This window comes from Bombus affinis, chromosome 1 (genome assembly GCF_024516045.1).
Source record: "Bombus affinis isolate iyBomAffi1 chromosome 1, iyBomAffi1.2, whole genome shotgun sequence".
Lineage (NCBI taxonomy): Eukaryota > Metazoa > Arthropoda > Insecta > Hymenoptera > Apidae > Bombus > Bombus affinis.
Window position 1 is genome coordinate 3,056,486 of NC_066344.1, and position 16,275 is coordinate 3,072,760.

A 16,275-nucleotide genomic window follows, 5' to 3' on the forward strand; every position below is an offset into this window, starting at 1 on the left:
ACGCCTTTCGCGGAATATTTTATTCAAAATTCATGACCCTTTTCGAATCGAGATTAAGTGGCAAACTGTGGAATGTGAAATTTGTCTGAGAACTGACAAGTTTCCCAACGCCATATAATTACAATATTTATTTCTTCGCAGAGAAGATATCGATGGGAACGAACAAAAGGAAAGCAAAAAGAAAAAAATATATAAATAACAACTAGACGATAATTAGAAAAAGAGACCCAGTGAATAACAAATATGTTCATAAAACTCAATTTACATTTCTAATTCGTCTTTTTTCATATCATTATCAGACACTGTAATATTACCGTGATAATATTCTTGCGAATATTTTTTGTACTAGATACAAATACAAATACTCGCTATAACCAGTCACCTAATACAAAAATTTTACAATCCCAAATATCTATATAGTGAAATATATGCGACATTTGTAAATGATACACCTCACTTAATTTTACGAATAAAAATATTACCCTTGCGCATTACACGTCCAAGTTCCGTGCCATAATTTTCGGTTCTCTTTTGATTGATTCTATAATAGCAATTCTTCGGAAACCTAATTTTCAGCTGAGCCATAAGAATTTTAGCTACCAGGATATTTTGTTAAAAGCGAGTTTCGTAGGTGGTAAATGCGACGTGAAATGCGTTAACATGGAAGTTGGACTAATTCCTGGTGGCGGAACGTCGTTGAAGCGAGAAACGTCCAGCCAGAAGATTCAGGGACAATATAGAAAGAAACAGAAGGGACGTTATAGCAAGAATCGAATCGAGCACTTTTAACGGAGTCTCTACTCGTTCGAGTTCCCCTGTCCACTCGTAAATCTTTGAACAAAAGAGAGAAAAGACAGGATCTTCCGTCCACTGGAACCATTGCCATTATTCGAAAGAGCTTTTAAGGCAACCTGCCGTTTACATGATTAAGAATGTTCCTGCTTGGTCGCCTCTTACTTAGCGAGGACTTTCTTCCCCAGATTACGATGTTTAATCTCCTTTGCCGAAAGATAATTCCTCGCGTGTTACGTTCGCCACTTTGACTTGCGTGCGCTTAACGCTCCATGATGACCCGCTTTGCTTTAGTCAAGAGAAAACCACGCTTCTTGACCGAGAAATCTTTTCGCCCGATCTTTCTTCGTTTTTAAGAAGATGGAAGTTAAAGTCACGCTTAATACGAAAAATCCGTTTATTTTTAATTTAATTACAGTTAAATTCAGTATTTTAGAGCAACGAAATCATGGTGCAGGAAGGAATTCGTGTTTTCATAAATTCAACCAAAGAAATGGAACCTAAGTAGAGATTTCTTTAATCTGCTAAATATTATAACGAGGGAAACAGAAAGAGAGAGAGAGAGAGAGGGGAGAGAGAAGATTTAAATCCATTCTACATATTTGTGTATTGTAGAATATATGAATATAGTATACAGTATAGTATACAACAATTTACATATTTTTTAACATTTTATGTACATTCAGTGAATTCTTACATCTTTAAGTTCTTCACGAATATATAAATATCTATGATCTAGCGATTATATCTTGAAATTAGTCGATTACCAAATTATGTGTAAAGTTTCTATTTAACGTGGCACAAATTGTTGAAATTGAAATAAGAATAGCAGAAGTTAATTACGATTTACCGGGATACGAATACCATTATACCACTATGAATTCAGGAGATTTATAAATGAACAATTTTACATCGTAAAGTCTTTCCTTTGCTATCTTACTTAAACGTTTCTTAAGTTTTATCGAGCACGTGATTCTATTGGAACGTACGTTACGTCTGGATTGAAAGTCACGAAAAATTCGGCTAAAATTTGTATAGTCTACTCTTCGGTAATTCACCTTGTACACATTATACATAATAGAAATCCAATCGGAAGACACCGTGTTGAGTCATCAATTTGTAAAACATCAATTTGCCTCTCGTACCTAAAAAGTTTCTTAATAACTTCGTGAACTATTCGCTGAAAAACGAAACGAAAGTTTTGCAAGTGGATGAAGTTTTGTTGTTTAAAGTTAACAGTAACAGTAGCTCTATGCGCAAGCATTTCACGTACCGTAATACACCGCAACTTGTTATTCCATAATATGCCAACATGACTGTGCTAGCCTGATAGTTTACGAAAGTTATGTCTCGACAAAATTACCAGCGACCCGTCCATATGGTAATTAGGGGCGAATTGGCAGTGATTTCAAGGAAAGTAAAGGAAAAGTTGAGCTGCAACTTTGCGTGCGTGAAGCCTGTTATCTAATTATTCGATAAAGGGTAGGTAGACTTATCTTGATACGATATAGTGATTGAACGGCGCCTTCGCGCGATAATTTGTCGAGCAACAAGAGAAGTTGAACGACTGGTTGCTGGTAGACGGACGAGGAATTGCTTGGTATTACCCTAAATTGCAGGGAAGTATAAATGCCCGCTCGTAAACGCGACGAAGTCGAGATTAAGCAATATATTGTGCGTGATTGAAGTCGCCTGTATGTTAGAGAATGTGAAACTCGAAAGTTCGAGATGGATCAATTTGCGTACGAAACGCTGATTCTCTCGGAGAATGGCGATGCGGCAGGGATAGGTTGCGTATTAGTTTCGAAATTAAATATTCGTTATTGAAACGAAATTAAATATAAAAGTGATAGTTTCTTCGTTTCAGGACCAATGAATGTTACGATAGAATATTTGTATGAAGAGAATCAATAATTTAAAAAAGATACGATAAAAATTCTAGAAAATAAGAGAAAATATATCGTTGAGAAATATTTACGTTTCTTTAATATACGTTTCATAGAGAGCTGCGTTATTTATGAAAGAGTACAAAGATTTGGAATTCTTACCGATAATTACAGAATGAACAATATTGGAGAATCTTCTATATATGAATTTTAATCTGAACATTAATTAAGACCTGTTTACACTGACAAGTAATCAAACTTTTGAAGAAAGAAAGTACTCTATAATACTCAATTTTATAAATAGTCAAACAGAGTTGCCCTTATAAATGAACAATTTGGTTATATCAAGTCTTGTAAATCGAAGAGTTTCACATATCGTAAATGTAAATAAAATTCTTGCGTTCCACTCGCTTTAGAATTCCATCTAATAAGAATCTGCCTTTCGCAAACAAAATCTCGTTCATCCACTTTCTAAACATTTCCCCGATCCTATCAAATAAATCGAAACAGTCGAGAGACTGCGACGAAACCGTTCATTAAATCGTTTAATTGAATTATAACCAAGGAAAAAGCTCGTGGCAAACGAAAGGACAAGCCAGTGTCAGTTGATTTTCGAAGAAACGGATCAGCGGCTCGGATCTTCCTCTTCTTCTTCTTCCTCTTCCTCTTCTTCGCCAGTTTTCTTCCAAGGAAAAAGCTTTCGAAAATTATTCAGCCGTTCGTCTTCGAGTTTCTCCTGGTGGCTTTCGAGGGTGGCGAGGATCACCCGGTATTAACATAAAGTAGATTCAATATCTGCGGGCAAGAACTTAATTTAAATCCTTGGAACGTCTTAAGGGATACAATATCGGATCCAACGGGCGACAAGACGTCTCGCGGATAGTCTTGGTGCGGCCGCCAGTCAGTAGACTTCTCGAACGATATTGAGCACGGATTTAAATCGAGTTTGCTCGTTAGGTCATTGTCCTCGGATTGGATTTGTCATGGAACCGACTCGCTGATTAGCCAGGGTGTCGGGCAAAAGAGATTGCGCCGTTAACCTTATGAATCTCTGGCTCTCTCTGGTGTCCTTCGATTCCCCTGACGAATCGATTATCGCAAACGCGATAGACATAGAATTGTGTGACGTGCTGAACGCGCGGTAGTTTATTCCCTTGACACTCGTTAAACGAAGTGGAGAAATGTTCGGAGAATTTTTAAGTCGTTTAGGATATTTACGATGAAATTATACATGGTGTGTGCGTTTAACTACCTTGAAAAATATGCACAGTTGTGTTTGGACACACGGGAGAAGGAAAATGTTTCAGAGGAATGTTGTATATATTTGTGGGAAATTTATTGATACAGAAATGTATGGAAATATTTGTTACAGTATCCGATGTACATAAACAAAAATGTATTATTATATTCTTTATGTTCGTACGAGCTCGAAAATGTCACAAGTTTCTCGAATCTATAGGAAAGTCATAATCATATTTTAAAATAGAAATCTATATTTTATATCGGATATTTTTGTAATTAATATCGAAACATTTACCTATCGCCGTAGTTTATATATTTTAGAGTTATATATTTTTTGGCTGTATACAGGATGTTTAATCCTGCTTTCTATCGACTACATATAGCAAAACATGGTTTTCTATAAAAGAGAATAAAACGAAAATGGAGAATAATAGCGCGGTATCTGATCGGGCATTCTAAATATTTCAGAGTAGTACTTATAGCGAAATTTGTAAATATTCCATAAATCAAGGGATTGTGGAATTCTGTAATACCTTACAAAACATAATACCTGAGAAAACATATCTGTAATCTCTTCGTTCAAATTTCCGTAGCTCTAGTCATGTACGTGTACCTATATCCAGATGCGCCCAACATCCTGACTTCCGATCCTCTCGCAAAAGCTATCGATCAGCTGCAACTCCGTATCCTGTCGCGCTCCACTTTGTCAAAAATCTACTCTACTAAATTAAACACAAACATCTGCTTTTCTAAATGCCGGTACTACATTCTAAAAAAAATTATGAAAACGTCGTATAACAGTTACGCGAGTTTCATCGTAAAATATACGGCGAAAAATTTCTCTAATCGATAAATATCTGTTACGTAAAATTGACCAAAGTTCTATCCGTTTTTTTTCTTTTTTTTTTTTCGGAATGCGGTAGCTTTGTAACATTTAGCAAGGTCCGAGATACGGAATTCGGCGCACGAAACACAGCGAATCAAAAGCCTGACGTATTGCCCGGCGAGACGAACGAATTTCGCTGCATGAAACGACCACTAATTTCCACTATCGCGTCGAATATTAAACCACTTCCCTGAAACTGTTTCTATTCGACGCAACGTATTGCGTTTTATTTAAACATTCCGCGTAATTTCTACGTACCGTTGAAATCCCAGGGAAATTTTCCACCGGGGTGAACACTATTTGGACACTATATTCGCCGCTCGTGCTCGTACTTTCATGTTTAACGAGAAATTCTGTGTATACTCGTTTGCGAACACGCTTCGCGTGCTCGCGAACACACCGCCATAAACTCCATATCGACGCGATCGACGCCTGTGCGGACACCATAATAAAAGATAACGAATAAAGTTAATGGAAAACGCTGAAGCGAATCGCAGTAACCGAAACATAACGACATTGTCGATCGGTTCGGCGTCGTTCAGCTTGTAACGGCTATTATTCGAAATTTCCTCCATTTCGCTCTCTCCAGCACCGATAATTTCAAGCTTCGCCGATCAAACCTTCAGCCGTGGCCTCCCTTTTCCTTCAACGACGTCGATTCAGCTGAATCCCCATCGGTTCCTAGATTACTTAAACGTTACGTGTTTTGTATCGAAAGTCACGCTGTCCCTTTGTAATCGCTAGCTGAAACGTTCGCTAGCTTGTGGCATGAATACCACATCGGTGCAGACGTTCGTATTCGAAATTCTCGTTGTTAAGCACATCGTCGATTGATCGTCGTTTCGCCATTTTTCTTTCAGATGGTTCGATTTAATTTAGTTATGCGATTAGATCGAATTTAATTTGGTATGTTTATGGTATTAGGTTTATGGTATTAGGTATGTTTCTTTGAAATAGACTCGCGCAGGTGACTCTGACTAAGAACAGAGAGAACAGTGGGAAATACAGTGCTTCGCTATTGTGTTTCTCTGAATGTTTCATCGACAGAGGCTATTAAATATGTAAATACTATATAAATGAAAAGTTTGGAATCATTAAATGAAAATAAATTCGGAGAATTTAGTAAAATTTGAGTAAATTCTTCGATCAAAGGTCCGTCTATCAAAGTAAAGAAAATTAGCAATTTTATTCGTAGCATTAGCTTCAAATATAAAATCTTCTAATAATAACATTGACAGGAATTTGTACATAGATACAATTAGAAGAGTGATTGGAAAGTTTCTACTGGTAATACTTTCATGACGTGAACGTGAAACATATTCGAATTAACTCAGACAGACCCGAATTTTCATGGGATGTTTTTCAAAATAATATCGTTTTCCCTTCATTTCTGATTTCAATTAAATATATTGATTCCATCATTTATGACCAAACAGTGACCATCATCATCCGCCAGCAATTACCATCCCAAAGAATATTCAGCAATATAAATAGTATTAAATAAAGTCATGTAACGAAATTATTTGCTCGTCATTGACAGACGTATTTACATGGAACAAACGTTACTTCTATTTGCAATATAGATAAAAATCAATGAAAAATTTACAATATAAACAGAAATCTCATAACATAAACGTGACTGACTTAAAATTTGTATGATATCAAGTACCATGATACCGTTACTGTTATTGCTCCATTGACATTATGCTTTTTGCGACGATCATTGATTGTCCAACATCGTTAAACACTTCTCAACGTCGAAAATCGACATTGATCGTCGACATTGCGGCGTGCTAGAAAGGTTTCAAGGCGCAAAAAGCTAATACAAAGAGAGGAGCAAACGAACGTCGACGCTAACGAAATCAAGAGACGAGCGAGAAAGAAAGGGACACGCGAGGGGTTCGTCGAATTTTACGAATTCCAGGTGGATAGGGAAGGTCGGTTGATTCGGTCGGAATGGTCTAGGACAAAGCAACGACCAAGGACGATTTGTAAGAACGCGACGGAAGAACGCGGACAAAAAGGGGAGCTAAAATAAATTACAGGGCGAACAAACGATTAAGCGCGTGTACGAAGGGAAAAAGAGGTGGAGAGCAAAGAGAGAACAGAGACAAGATCAAACTTGCAAATGTTCGTGGAAGGAAAAGCTCGAAACTGACAATGTGTCTGACTGTCTGAAGGAGAAATTCTGAATATACCGGAATACTTGGAACTTGTAACAAATGAGCGAAAAAATTGGTCGTTCGACGTCGGTGGATAGGAGAGGAACGACGTTTGGAAACGAAGCGAGTACGAGGAAGAGAAAGACAGACAGAGACTGGGGGGTGCAAGAAGCGTAAAAGCGGCGGTTCCAGGCGAATACCGATGTCGGCGAGAGGTGCAACGCCGAAAAACGAGGTTCGCGGCCGAAAGAAAAATATGAAGGACGCGCGAAGAGGAAAAGGAGAAAAGGAATGACACGCGGCTGGAAAATTGGGAAGCGTGGAAGGAAGAAGGTTGAAGAAGGTTGAAAGAACAGGGTGGCTCGACAGGGGAGAAAAGGGGAATCGATGTGAGTGTGAGTGCATGGTGGGGAGGCTGGGCACCAATCAATAGACGCGCGGCGGCGCCCCACCTGTCAACGCTCCCTGAGATAAACACGGCCACCCAGATTGGTATTTAAAGGTGCTATTGTACTCGATACATACTTTTCACCTATTAGTTTCTAGAAATTTTCAGCGAACGGCCATCTATAAACTCGCGAATCTGTCAAGATGGATATTCGTCCATTTCGAACGTTTCGAATTTACAGGGTTGGTCGTTATTAAGGGGGTTGATCGTTGGCTCGATTGCTTTATCTTGGATTCGCCTGTGTTTGATTTAGGATAAGTCGAAGGTGAATATGATGTGGGAAATGTTATTATACGAGGGATGAATAGAAGAGGAGTTGAAGGGGTTACTTTAGGGTATGGTTACTTTAAGGAGGATTGAAAGGGTAAAGTTGGAGAGGGTGAACTCGGGCTTAAGTTAAGCGCACTGGAAACCTTCGGTCTTAACCTCTGTGATTCGAATTTTTAATTCTTCGTATTTTTATGCTTGCAGCTTGCAATTCTGATTTGGTTTTTACGGCAACGTACACTGCTTCTAAAATATCTCACGATATCTCTTACTTTTAATAGAACATTAATTTTTTACGTAGACCGTGAACTTTGAATTACATGGATTTTTCAATAAACTTGTTAATACATTAACTAGATTCTTTGTCGTGCAAAGTTTCACGTTCAAACATATTTCTTTATACATTTTAACGATTACTTAACATTCTCCATTTTCGAAGCTTATATATAATAATAATGAGCTTAAAATTTTTCAGTGGCTGTGTGTATGGAAAGAGAAATCAATTTTTACGGTTATTCGAGATACTAATATTTATCATAACTTCTTCTATTGTTCTTGGATTTCATAAAATAAATTGGCAAATCCGATATGTTATCGCGTATCAATCATACATGAACGGATCTAGAATGAAAACCAATAAAGGTTTTGATTTCATTTTCAATATTAAAGTGTAATCCATTCGAAGTCTCCTGTAACCGGTGGATACATGTAACATAATTTTTTGACATTCGTAATAGTTTAAAAAACAAACGATGAAAAATATTTGATGAGCTCTGTTTACTATTATTTGACGATAGTGATCGAACAAGAGTTGCCACAGCTTCTCACATTGACAAAATCTGAAACACATTAGATCATGAATGGTTGATTGCCTGTGCGCAACTTTATGGTCGCAGTTCATCAAACTTTTGGCAATTACACTATTAGAATCTTGTTTCACGAACAAGCACCAACGTCTTAGATATTGAACAATGTTTACGCCTCTGCTTGTATAAATTTCATCGTTCGCATACACGTGTGTTACTATCTACTTGCAAAACTTTCTACTTTCTAACTTTGTAATCTATCACTCTTTTTTCATTAATCTTTCAGTAATCTTTAACCATAAATAAATAGTTATTAACTATTTGATATCGTATTACAAACAATGAATCTGTTGATGGAGTATGGGAGTCATAATACACAGATAAAATTGCCATACGAAAACTCTAAGCATTGAATTACGATCAAATTAATTAAAAATAAAATGACTGTGTGAAAATACCAATTATTATATAAAAATAATCTGATTAAAAAAGTGAAATGTTGATAAGAAAATTTGTTATTGAGAGATACTCTAGTTAAAGTATAATTGAGGAACAATAACGGAAGAAAATTCTTTCTTTGATTATTAAAACACTTAAAAGATTGAAATCCTGTGATAAATATTTCTCGAATTATGTTTTACAATTTTGTAGAGAATCAAACTCAAAAGAAAATTGCAGGCAACGTACCGATTGATAAAATATGGGAAACTTAATAAAAAAATTAAATTGTCACTGACACTGGATACAGAAAAATAATTTAATTAATTAAACATGATACCGTGTAAAAATGTTAGTCATTGGAAAACAAGCAATTTAAGATATTATTTAGGAACAGTAATAAGCATAATATTTTTTCTTTAGTTATTATAAAAATTAAGAAGATAGATGTTGTAATAAATATTTCTTAAAATCACGTCTCTAGTTTTCTCTCTGTTAATATAAAATTAAGTCTCTAATTTTCTAGAAAACCTAATTTTAACAAAATTGCAAGATTGTTGTACATTACATATAAATGATAGAGATGCATTCGCGTTATCTTTCGATCGGCTACGTTTGGTAACCTCCGGCTGAATAATAATCTCGTTTCTTCTGATATGGTTTTACGAAGTTCCCCGAAGCGGCGTATCTGAAAAGGCAGAAACAGCGGTGCTCCGATAAGAGAACAGAGAGAAGCGTGTCGCGTTGATATCGCAAGTAGAAAAGACGGACGAGCAAGCAAGAAGTTCTTTCATTCTGTTCGCCTGCGTACCTTCGCACAAAGAAAGTAAGGAACGCTTTCTTCGCAACCTTGTTCTTACGATTTACACATTGCCACGAAATATTCAAGTTCTTTCGCCGCTAAGAACAAAAACAACGCGGAGATTGTTGCGAACACCTGTTGAAAGTATAATCGACCTTGTTTCTATGTTGATTTGAAACAATTTGCTACGCTAGATTTTAGAAAAATCGATATGTTGTTGGTTTTTTCGTGTCATCTCGCTTGACTGCTCAATTAGAACACCACATAATGCTTGTTTAGTTTGAGAACAGGAGTTCCAGTAACCTTCGATGTACCTGACTGAAAATAACGTTTCTGCAAGAGTTGAAAAGCTTGACCCTGATTGCTGCGATAATTAGTTCAGAAAATTGGACGATGATTTTTTTTTTTTAAGAAATATCGAAAAATAGGAGCAGAATTCTGGAAGAAATTATCACATTTCTATTTGAAGATTTTTATCTCTATTTAATGTCAATGTCGTATTTAAAATATATGAAATGTGAAATATTAAAAAGAAAGAAAAAGAAAGAAATGCTTTATTCCCATAGAAAGACCAAGCCATGTAGGATGAAATGCATCAGTCATTTATAAGTTTAGTTTTCAGGAGGGAAAATCAGATAGCATAAGATAGGAAGTAGAGATAACTCACTGAATGTTCCAATATGCCAATTTATCATAAAGCCATAAATTACCGAAATCATAGCTACCCTGACCTTCTCAAACTTCAGGCATATGTATATCTAGGTTCAAACATCTCGACGTCTGGCTTCTCTCCTGAAATCTATCGATCAGATACATCACGCGGACTCTCGTCTCGTCAAGAAGCATCCGCTATACTAAATACCGTGTTGTAAAGAAGTATCAAAGCATCGTCTAACATTTATAAAAATTTCGTCTCGATATATGAAAAGGTATAATGTAACGTATGTGTAAAATAGCATTTCTATTAAATAAGTTTAAGTATTTTGAAAATTTGAAACTTTTGATAATACACAATGTCTTATATCGTAATAGAAATGAGATTCGAGTAATTCAAGCTCTTAGTTTACAATGGACCACGTACACTGACACAAGCATCAAGATACCTATTTTCTGCATTCATTGGAAGAATCAAGTAAATTTTATCTTAATTGATATCTTGTACCACGAGACACGTATAATACAAAAACGAAATAACAGAATTATAAGAAATTTAAATAAATAAATAATAATTAGAAAATTATTTATCATGATAAATAAAATATATAGTGAAAGATAAAAGCATTCGATTAAACGTCAGTAAGTGTTCTACTACGTACGCAGCGTAGCTCCTTAATTTTTGCGCTGCTATAGTAAATAGAAACTTCGAACGAAATAAATAAAGATATTTGTCAGGTATACGAGAAAGGAATAGAATTTTCGAATATTCGGTGCTTCGAGTATTCCCTCGGCGTAGAACAACATTTGTTGGCTGATTTAATGGAGCTCGTGAGATTCGTTTCACGGTGATACGCGATTCTTTAAGGATTCGCCGGATTTGCAACGACAAGAAGAAATTGCGTAAAGTAGAAATAGCGTTGGTAGCGGAGGCGCGCCGCGGCGCGAAAGAAACGCGAGAGAGGCGAAATAAGAAAAATCCGTGAAACGATATTACGTAAGGTTACGGCGTGCACGATGGCATAGGGAGAGAGCATGCGAGAAGTTCTCTCATTTCGCGATGGAGAGGAGAAGCACTCGGAAGAAAGTCAAATTCAGCGTGGCGACTTTGAAAGTCGTAAAGAAAATCATTCCAATGTAACGTCTCGTTGCTTATGTTTGTTCACCAAGCTGGGAAAAACACACACGCTGCGTTTCTTTGGTTTGGCAAAATTTGTCCAAACTCTTTTTCTCTGTCTAAAAGTTGGAAAGAATATTCTGCCGGGCTATATGGAGCCGCCTTTGATGAACATAACGTTCGTTTAACCGTATACGGTATCGAAAAAATAAGAGAGCAGAAAAAATACTAGGGGAACGTGCGCCGAACTTGTTTAACTTTTGTTTACCGAAAAATCAATGCCTGTCGTGACAAATCGCTTGGAAGCTCGATGTTTGCCAACTGAAACGACCGGATATCATCGACCCATGATAATCGGGACGCGATGCTCGTTGAGAAATCTGCATTTTTTATCTTTTAAGCAAACTGTAGCGTTTTAAATTGATCGAAGAAATTCGAAAATAAAGATAGACGAGAGAGTTGGATAAGATAGAGTTCCTTCAGTCAGCAGGATATTTGAGCCAAGTTAAAAGTAGTTCGGTTGTGAACAATTTTTATGCGATTTACATTTGAAAATAAACTATTCGGCTTGTTATTAGTGGCGTGATATAAAGAGTGAAATATATCGAGTATATACGTCGACAGCGTGACAGTCATAATTTTTTTACGAGCGTATAACTTCTACTCATCGAAAAGTAACAAGTTGATGCGATTAATGTTAGTATTCTCAGTTACAATTATCATGATTCAGTAGCGTGTGTATATTACTTTACCTTTTTTTTTTATTTTATTAATTCTGGCATACTTTCTCGTTCACTCAAATAACGCTACACATCCAGGCTTATTCATATCATTCTCACGTTTTTGATATTATTCTTTCTAAGCTTAAGATGAATGGCGTCTCATAACATACAACTAGTTTGATTATTCCGTGAAAAGTTCAAGACTGAATTTTAAAATATCGAAACATAGATCACTCGAATAAATTTGCTTCACTATACCTACTTAAGTGAAATCATTAAACTTATCTATTATCTTATTAAGAGATATTGTAATCAGTGATTGAAGGGAATATCGATTGTATAGATAGTTTAGGGTAAACCGTTGGACAGGCGGTAGCATTAATATCGGTACGTATTACCGACTATTAACGGCGAATGGATCGACGTAATTACACGAGGGTCGTGGACCAGCAGTGGCTGAACAGACGTTGGCTCCTACCACTGTACCATATGTTAGCCACTAGCAAACGAAATTCTATGCTATCATATATCCGATACAGGTTACCACTGTCGGATTATTATACCGTATTTCATCAATAAACTGGATAATCAAATTTTCTGTGAACCTAAAAGATGATACCGCACCTTTTCTAAACATTTTCACTTTATTCGTAGGCGCGAAATTAGTGGTAGTTTTTTTAGTGGAATATTTTGTTACGTTACTTTTTACTAAATGTAAATTTATTTATAACGTCATTGTCGGATATTTATGTTTGAATATTAATAACGATTCTTGTAAGAAAATTGACGACGATAATTAATTGTATAGATTTCGGTTTTGTTAGCAGGATTTAGTAGAAATTTTTCTTCGATAAACGAATAAAAAATACGCATTGGAAATCCTACAATTCTTCGTTATATCGTTCTTTTCTCCTATAAATTCTCAGTTCAGCTTATCAAACACGAATGTATTGGTTAATCTATAGAAATTCTCGACCTGTTGAAATATTACGTTGTCCGAAAAGTTTCTTTCGTTTTATAAGGAAATAATAGACGCACAATGTTCTTTGTTTTATATTAGATTATTGAATTATGCACGAACATAATAATAGAAATATAACGAAGTGGATCATACGTAATTCAATAAAATAATGTAAAACAGAAATTGTTGTTCATCTGTTATTGTGAAACTTTTCAGACAACCTAATAATACTTAGAATACGATATAATCCTATAAGACAAATCATTAAGAGACAACATGTAGAGAAATTTTATTTACAAATTTTATTACAATTTCATTAAAATACGCCACATTTTGTGTTGCGATGAGCGTATATGATATGTGTATTATATTCTTAAGAAAATTATTTTGTACTTTTTTAAATGGTTACAGAGTAACATCAAGTACGTGCATGCATTCTTTTATAAATATTATATATTTACATTAATTGTGTGGTTAGTTAATAAAGTAACTAAAGTAATCGATATATATGTTTTCTAATTGCAGGTGCAATCTTCGAGCAAGGCACCGACGAAGTTCAGTCAGCCTTCAAATTTGCGATGTTCAACCATAACCAGAATACCACGACTCGGAAGTTTGAGTTGCAAGCTTTCGTAGACGTAATTAATACCGCAGATGCTTACAAACTGTCTCGTCTTAGTAAGTATGAACTTCATATATCGGTCAAATTGATGGATAATGTTTGTCGATAATTTCGTATTTAAAAGTCATACTGATCCAAGGCTTTCTTTTTTACCCATCAACAAAATAGAAAAACAACCATATTCGTACATTCATCGTATAAAAATCAATTACTTTTGACAAAAAGAAACAATCAGAAAATTATAGTCTGTTGAAATACGTTTATGAACGATGTTGCATTTATTTGTACGCAAAAATCGAAAACTACTCTACCTTTTTGCTATAAAGAATCTACATCACAGAGAAGAAAACGAGACTTTTAACCACAAATAAGTTAGTAGTGGCTTTGAAGTAGAGAATTATGCATATTTGTCCGAACATTAAATATATGACACTTCGTTCCTCGCTAGAAAAATTCTACCATCGTCGACATATATCTCTAATAGGAAACTTGGTTTCTAAACTTTACAATTCGATTGATAGCTAAAGAACGGGAATGTAACAGAAACTTATATACGATGACCAAACTAGAATTATGTTGCTACGAATCGCGTAACTTCTCTTTCCTTTTCAAACAAGAATTATTATCCAACTTCTTTAGAAACTGCCTTTGAGTTCGCAGAAAGACTGTTCGATAGATCTTAATAACACAATTTCCAAGAAAATCGTAGTAAAACACCAAAAACTCGCACGTTTTACTGGCAAACATTTATTTGGCTATAACAGGCCGAGTATCGAAAAGTAGAGCACGTTGTGGAATATCAGGAATCGATGTCATTTTGTTCGCGATATCTCTGGCGTATCAGAAATGTCGAATGATCAACACAATACTCAGACTCGTACGTGCCGGAAACGCGGCATCACGCTTGCTATTGAATTCGGCGCTGGTGGAAATCGTTGGTAGTGTGTGGTCCACGAAGTAACGTTTCGATGTCACGGCGGAGATACTAATCTCGTTCCTTCATCGAGACATCCCTATTTCTCGTCTTTGGAAGTCATGCACGTACGACACGGGGTTACATGTCCTTTCTTATCGCGTCGATCGTGAACAGGAAGCTTCCACGTGGATATTACATCGCTGATGCTTTTGATAACACGCATTGATACGCCACACAACAGATTGGCGCGTGAGGCGAGAGATATTCCGTATAGCGTTGTATCATTTTTTTAAATATTTAATTACAGTTTTCGAATATTCTACAACTTTTATATAAAGTAATTACTTTTAATTAGATGGATGGAGTTTCATTGGTTGATCGAATGTTAAGAGGAAACCGTAAATAATTTGATTAAATGGTAGAGCAAATCGCTTTGCAATTACTTGTGGGATATGACTTTTGCGAAATTAACAAATTGATTGCTTTTAAGGAAAATGAATTTTCAGGGATATAGTAATTATATTTTTCAGTGTAAAAAGTTAATTTCTTTTTTCCTAGTTTATTCTCACGCATGATTCCCAATTAAAAATTTGTTAAACGGTTTAAATAGTCCATTGATCACTTGATAGGTAACTATTAACTACACTATTAACGCGTAGTTGCTATATGTATACAATATTGCAGACACGAATTCGCAATCAGATAAGAATCTGTCACAGAGATTTTCTATATCGAAAAACCAAATCGCAGATTTTGATTAATCAATGTCAATCTCACCCTTGGCTTCATTAATTAACCGATTAATTAATTCTAATTATTATTATCCTATCACATAACTATCTTCATAATTTTAATTGAGTTATTTATATTTTCTGTTGATTGAGTCAATTAGTAATTTGATTAATAAGATCAGTAATTAGCGACAAATTTAGCCATTAAAAACAATAGGCACTCTAAAATCGATAGAAGAGATTGAAACTAAACTAGCAATCATCTTTCGGCTATGATAAAATGGTAGGGGCAGCCGATATCCAAGCTGAGCGTCCTAGTGCGAAATTGATTTGGAGCGTGGCGACGCCGTCGTCCCCGCCGATTCTACACAGACTCATTGTCCACTTTGTCCTGGAACGTGTAGATTTGAAACGCGAACGAGCTGGCCGGCCATCCGCAGGATCGTTTGATGCTCTCTAACCCGGGGGTGTCGGCCAATCGAGCCGCGTTGGAATTGCCTTTGAAGCTGATCGGCTTCGTTCTAAACCGTAAACGAATGGCCACCTGGGTACCAAAGATATCGGTGTCTTGTCATCGATGAAACCCTTATAAGTGTGTCCCTATAACGGCAAAGGAACACTAGCGTTCCAATTGTAACGTTAACGGCTTTTCATAATTCGCTTTCACCAAATTTCAATTACGTCGCTAATAGATCTGTTTGCAACGTACCGGTGTAACCATTATAGTATGCGTGTATGGTAAGTTGTAGGATATGAAATGTCCGTTTGAATGGTTCAGCTTTCCATCCAGATTATAATTAGTGGTACATTGTTTATCTGCGGT

At 36.0% G+C, this 16,275-nt stretch overlaps 1 protein-coding gene across 2 annotated transcripts in view; it reads left to right on the plus strand.

Moving 5' to 3' along the window:
- Positions 1-16,275, plus strand: part of LOC126925934 (glutamate receptor 1) — a 335,799-nt gene that overhangs the window by 153,280 nt on the left and 166,244 nt on the right. For both annotated transcript variants that reach the window (XM_050742285.1, XM_050742915.1), the window contains exon 2: positions 13,709-13,861. In XM_050742285.1, coding sequence (XP_050598242.1) covers positions 13,709-13,861 — 153 coding nt within the window. The remainder of the gene's footprint in view (positions 1-13,708; positions 13,862-16,275) is intronic.